The sequence below is a fragment of the Chlamydotis macqueenii genome, chromosome 3 (genome assembly GCF_036417535.1).
Source record: "Chlamydotis macqueenii isolate bChlMac1 chromosome 3, bChlMac1.mat, whole genome shotgun sequence".
NCBI lineage: Eukaryota > Metazoa > Chordata > Aves > Otidiformes > Otididae > Chlamydotis > Chlamydotis macqueenii.
The window spans coordinates 17960865-17967379 of record NC_141558.1 but is presented as its reverse complement, the minus strand read 5'-3'; the positions used below and the strand labels follow the sequence as shown (position 1 = coordinate 17967379).

The following is a 6515-nucleotide window of genomic DNA, read 5'->3' as shown; positions in this document are numbered from 1 at the left end:
AAAGACCAGGCAGTCTGGCTTCATGTGCCATTTTGCCTAGGAATCATAGAATCATAGAATCACATGGTTGGATGGGACCTATAAGATCATCTAGTCCAACCGTCTTCCCACTACCATTGCTGCCACAGCTACTAAACCATATCTTGTAGCTTCTCATCAAGCCGCCTCTTGAACACTGCCAGGGACGGCGACTCCACCACCTCCCTGGGCAGGCCATTCCAGTGCCTGACCACTCTTTGGGAAAAAAAGTTTTTCCTCACGTCCAATCTAAACCTCCTCTGGTACAACTTGTGGCCATACCAGGAAAGGTATTTAGTGGCATTTCTCAGGCCAAATGATCTCTTAACTGGAAAGACTAAGGCTACAAAATACTAAGGGCAGGCACACTATTTGTATCCTAATTGTCCGTGTGCAGTGATGCCTTCTATATGTGAATTTCCTTTATCCAGGACTGAATACCTGAATGCTTCATAATGTCTAAATAAGTGGAGCACCTCTAACTATGTACTTCAGTCTACATTTATGGCAAACGTCAAAGCTACTGTTATACAAATAATACGCCAAATACAACAGCATATATTACTAGTACGTATAAATGTATTCTATTAATAGCATATACTCACAAACATTAAACAGTGCATGAATAAAATGGATTTTTAGAAGGTTTTATTTCTATCACCTGGCACATACAGACTGGACACAGGAACTGTAGTACTGAGTACATTTTTATTTACAGGACAGATTAATTGATAATTGCACTTGCTTAACACAGGAAAGTAAGCAAAAATAGTGTTTTAAATAAAATTACATTTTAGTTACGTTCTTTCTGGAACTGCATTTCACTTCTGACCCCACAAAGGCTTATCAATATGTTTAGTTTTATACTTAGCAGTAACAACAGTGAAACCAACATACATAAAAATAAGCCTTTGCAGAGCTGAAGTCTGATGGTAGCCTGCTTTGACATTCAACGTATGCAAAAACCCATCCAAGAAAGAAAAGGTAAAGTGAAAAGGTACAATCAATCCCACCGCTCAGATTCTCTCTGGTTTTTCATTTCGCATTCTCTCAAAAGAACACAAATTCACATTAACAAAGCTATTAATAGGATATAGAAAGTGTTTTATAGAACAATATTTTAGCAATTATTTATGAAATGTATTTATTTTCAGGTTCTTCTCAGGTCTACATTTCTAGTATGTCACTATTCTCCTGTTTCCCTCTGAAATTGATATTTCAGTTGCATATGTTGACAGGCTTGGACTTTATTATTGAGAGGCCTAGATGCTTACTGGCCCTTATTTACAACACATTTTTTGCAGGATGCCCATCACAGCAGCAGTTGCTTATCCTCTCTTCCAGAAAACAACACTGGATTCTCTGTTCCTCAATGTTATTATCATTGTATTGTTTTACTGGTGGATGACATTTCAGTCTCTCCTTGGGTACCTAATGCTCCTGCTGCAACGCAGTGAATTCTGGTACACAACAGATGCAGGAACAGGTTCTCCTGGTGATGAAGATGCAACACGATAGCATCTTGAAATGCCACAGTGTCAGAGAGCACTCTGAGGTACTTTGTACGTGACTGTAGGGTGTGGCTTTGCCAAGAATGCTGAACAAGGTGGGAGTGGTATTTTGTCTTATACAGAAAAGTACCAATAGGCAACGGTGAAACGGATAACAGATAACCTGCCCAGACTACTGTCAATAGAAGAAAGAAGATTCTTCTGTGGGACAAAACACATCACAGCGCATTTTCAGGTAGCAAAAATAGAGGGACAATAAAAAGTACCTTTTAAGTGCTATTACATAGAAGTTGCTTTCACAACGCACAGTGTTTTTTACTTAGTTGTATCACTGTCTTGAGAACCTCTTCCTTGGAGTGGCTGGCATCAACCTCTTGGCACGCAGGATTCACCATCCTTCTGTATGACTCTTCAACTCTATTTAAAAACCAAGCAAGAGAAATGAAACTAAAGATTGCAGGGATATGAAACAGCATTAATCATCAGTCTCAGAAGAAAGTGTTCACACTGCAGAATGAAACCTATTGCGAAGAGCACTAAAGCATTAGTAATTACTATAATGCAAACCTCAAAGCGCATAGTTTCCTTGACAGTAATTCCCAGAGCTCTATCCATATTCACATGGCATGGCATTGAAACATTTCTTTCTTTACAGCTTAGCACTGGATACAATCTGGTATAGCAGTACAGTAGACAGCCTGCTTCTAATACCTGAGTTAATTTATTCAGAGCCCGCTAAGGTGTCTCTGAGCTATATGGCAAGGCGTTGTGTAGGTGTGCTCACTGACTAATCTCAGCTTTGAGTCACTGGAGAACTGGATTATGGAGTTTACACAGCATTTAACCCTTTCCTCTGATCAACTTTCCTAACTGGATGAATACCAGGATGAAATATAGGATGAAAACCTGCTCGCTTAGACTATAAGCCTTCTCACAACACAGAACTCTCCCACATTTAGTCTATGAGGATGTGAATGAGAATGTAAATATAATTTTCTATGTTCCCACAAGAATTAAAGATGGCAGACATTCAGGCCACAAGTTGTAAGATGAATCAAGCAAGATTTTGAATGTTCTCACATCCAGGTTGACTAATTAACAAGTACAAATAACTAAAGGCTTTCTGATGGAAATAAGAAGTTTCAGAATTAAAACACGAAAGATTCTTAAATGGCAGCATATTCCCTTAGCTCACCCATCACTCTGCAGGTCCCACTGTACGAACAATGTGTCCGCACAGAGCTTCTGTCATAATTAAGCAATGGATATTTTTAAGGTATATCAACACTAGAAATATTAAAACTCAACAGGTAGATTTCAGCTTTACGATGTGTAGATGTTCAGGTATCTACATTGAGGTATCTCCACAAGCACTAGGCATTTAAGTTTCCACTGTAGACAACGACGATCTAATCAATACATTTGGCAGAGCCCAGACAGCAATTCAGCACATCCTGAAGCAGGATACCTAGAGCGCAATTCAGTTGCCTAAACAAGTACTGACATGCTACATGCATGAACTTCTTGCTTTGCAGCTCTGGAACTTTTTAGGTCTCTCTCCTTCATGACCTATAGGTCAATAAGAAAGGTGATACAATACCAGCAGTAAGTAACAAATTTTAACTCTAAGATCCTTTGCAGGAGAATGAAGTTCTTCACCTGCAGCTTTCAAATACTTTCAGTCAGAAGTGACAGAATTTACCCTCCTTGTCAGCCATTAATCCTTTCCAAAAAACCCAACCCAAAAGCTCAAGCATAGGAAATTTTTGTCCCAGTACTGCGAGTAGGACATTTTGCTACTGATCCCACAGGAGCCAAGATTGCTTCCACACTCTGATTCCTCATTAAAGCGTACCTTTGGCGAAACAAACTGTTAGCTTCCAGCTCAGCTTCCTCCTTTGTTTTCTCCAGCCCCCGACGCTGAAGTCTCCGGACTCGCTCCTCAGGATCAACAGTCAGGAGAAGAACAAGATCAGGTTTAAGTAGATCCTCAGGCCACTGGTACACCTCATCATGAACTGGTGGAAGATCCTGGACTTTCCCATTTATTTCAGTGGCAATTGTGTATGCAGCTGTGCTGTGCCAATATCTGTCAAGAAAATACAGAATAGAGAGCGAAATTTTTAAAAGAATATTAATTCTCCAGTAATATAGGAGACAGGTGTCAACATAACGACAAGTGCAATAATGACAAGGTAGGTGACACTGTGATTTTGAAGGGAACTGTTGTTGCGGATGAAATATTTCACATGGTTATGATTTAGCAACAATTTAAGATTTATTAATGGTGTGAGGTAAATCAAAGGTTAAATTTAGCAGCACTTAATCATTAACCAATTTAAAGATTAAGAAAGTAATTTAATGAAGTATGTTAGGATAAAAACAGCTACTTAATTACAGATTCGAGAATGACAAGACTCACGCTAACTTACTACAGGGTACCCTAAATCAATACATACGTATATATGTGTATATGTATAAACACAAAACACACAAACATAGACAGATATTTGGATCCAATGAAGTATCTATGTTAAGGGGACTAGACTACAGCTAAAAAAGTTTCCTCCTTTTCTCTATATGGGTAGTGACGTGAATACAGGAGACTAACAGTCATAGTAAAAAGTTCTTGTTAAAAGAATTCTGTGCCATCCATTTCTTAACAGAGCAATATGACTGAATGCAATATTCAGAAATATTGTGAATTATTAAAACATATGGCAGAAGCAACATATTAGGCAAAGAGTTACATTATATGTCCAAACCCAATACTCAGAGTCCTTTTTTTTTTTGTGGTTCCCATCCTACTTTGTGCAACAGATTTGGTAGAGAACATGCAGTCTTCAACCACATGTGAATGAAGACAAACTTTATTAATGGTTATGCATTTCACTTGCATTTAATGTTCCCACCACTATGAGGTATTGTATTTTACATACTTTACTAATTTTGAGGCTGGTTAAAAGTAGCTTTTACACACATGCAAACAACTTCTGTGTATGCGTGTTGTGACAGGATGTTACAGTACATCTACTGAAACAAGACAGGGATTTCAAAGTGCATCTAGACTTTCTTTATTAAGACTAATACTGAAAGCTGCCTACAGAGTTAGTGAAAACAAGAAAGGACATAAACAAAACAAAAAAAAGTGAGAAGCATATTTCTGGCCTTACATTCTCAAAGAAGATCCACCTGGATCTCAGACCCTTTTTAGAGACAGCCATGATGAGCAGCCCTCGTTCTCCTCAGATTTGTCAGAGAGCCCTGCTTTGGCTCAGGCTGCACAGTCCATGCCTCCACTAGTCCTAACTGAAGATATAACGGGTGTTATGAGTGTTACACTGACAAAGGTCCCCTACCTGACTGTTAGCATAAGTATTACTCTTTAGAAGATGTAATACTTATCTGACTACCTGCAAGTAGCACTACCAAAAAGAAAAGAGAAACACAGAGACTACTATTGACTTCCGCTTGTAACACTGAACAACCATAGGATAGCACTGACAGAAGAGGACTTCTTCAATATACAAACCTGTCTATGATCACAGGTGCCTGAGTGGAAGCTTTCGCTATTTCTGAAGCAAGAATATAGTTACCCGCAGCATAAAATGCTCTTCTAATGGGTGCTGGCTCATCATCAAATATTGTCCTCCACTGGCTGATGCAAGCTGGTGGAGACCTTAGCAGAACACCATTCAGGGTATCCTTCACAGACTGGGTTACGGTGGTTTTGCCTGCATTTCATTGACAGAAGGAAATACTTGTTATATTACATATCAGATACAACTGAGTTTTAAAAATTGAAAAATACTCCTACCTTTTGACTTGGAGCACATGTTCTGACACCTGACTGCATAACCTGAGTATCTTGTGATAAGGTTTTCAGCGGAAAATGAATAGAAGTCAGGTTCAAGGAACTATTACTCCACTTCCTACTGTCAGGGCCTTTCTCCCATCCCTCTTGCCAGCTTTCTGTCTTCCCTCTTCTAAATGCACTAAACACATGGCAATTTCTCTATATATCCATTTAAAATATTTTTCTAGGTCACAATTCACATGAGTGTTGCCACACTGTCACCCAATGCTTTCTTTTTAGAAGAGATTTTCAGTTCTCTTTCATGGAAAAGCCAGAAAACAGTTATTCAGAGGCAAGCAGTATTTCTCTCGAAGACAAACTGCTGCCAGTTTCCCAGACTACCAGTACTTTAGCTCATGTCTTTGAAAACTTTCTAGTAAAAGTATGTTTCATAATCTGCACAAGAAATTTAATTTGCAGTACTCCACTCTTTGTATTCTTTCATTTACACAGATAGGGAAATCATCCCCCGAATGAGAATTAGCATAGATCGTTTGATCTTTTACAAGTAAGCGAAGGCAGTCTGCTGTTTATAATTACTAATTCTTTCAAGTCTGTCACCGGTTTCCAGGATTTTTTAAATTTTTAAGCCTTACTCCTAGCTGAAAGCCACAGCGGTCGCTTTTCTCCCTCATCTGCGGTTCCTCCAGCCACACGCTGCTCTTACCCGTGGCGTCCAGCCCCTCAAAAACCACGACGGGAAAAGCTCCCTTCTCCTGGTGCTCGGGACATTTCTCCAGCAGGTCCAGGACCGCTCCCGCCTCCGGGATCCGCGCCGCGCACTGCGAGGAGAGACCCGGCCCTTCACCCCCTGGCCCTCCGCTCCCAAGGAGCGGCGAGGCCTGCCCCTGCCCCTGCCCCTGCCCCTCGCCCGGCGCAGCTGGCGCAGCTGGCGCAGCTGGCGCAGCTGGCACGGCACGGCACGGCACGGCACGGCACGGCACGGCCCCGCAGCCCCGTCAGGCCCTCACCTCCCGCAGGCGGCGGCGGACAGCGGGGGCGGCGGGCGGCAGAGCGCGGCGGAGGGGCTGGAGGCCCGGAGACCCCGGGGTGCAGCGGCCCAGCATCGATGCCGACAGCCGGAATCAGCCGGGCACGGAGAGGTAAAAAGAAGGGAGAGGAGGGGCGGG

General features: G+C 41.5%; 1 protein-coding gene across 1 annotated transcript; it reads right to left on the bottom strand.

Annotated features, from left to right (window-relative positions):
* Positions 1-707: 707 nt before the first annotated feature.
* CMPK2 (cytidine/uridine monophosphate kinase 2) lies at positions 708-6515 on the bottom strand. The gene is made up of 5 exons (XM_086745575.1): positions 6357-6515; positions 6053-6167; positions 5062-5263; positions 3385-3618; positions 708-1946 (listed from the first exon to the last, which is right to left on the bottom strand). The coding sequence occupies exons 1-5, from the start codon at positions 6450-6452 to the stop codon at positions 1826-1828; spliced, it is 768 nt and encodes a 255-aa protein (XP_086601701.1). The 5' UTR covers positions 6453-6515; the 3' UTR covers positions 708-1825.

Excerpts from the sequence above, each read along its gene's own strand:
- CMPK2 (XM_086745575.1), bottom strand. The coding sequence starts at position 6,452 with ATGCTGGGCCGCTGCACCCCGGGGTCTCCGGGCCTCCAGCCCCTCCGC. Across the intron at positions 5,264-6,052 it reads TGAGGGGCTGGACGCCACGG|GCAAAACCACCGTAACCCAG; the intron begins GTAAGAGCAGCG and ends AATGAAATGCAG. Across the intron at positions 3,619-5,061 it reads GCACCTGTGATCATAGACAG|ATATTGGCACAGCACAGCTG; the intron begins GTTTGTATATTG and ends TTTTCTTGACAG.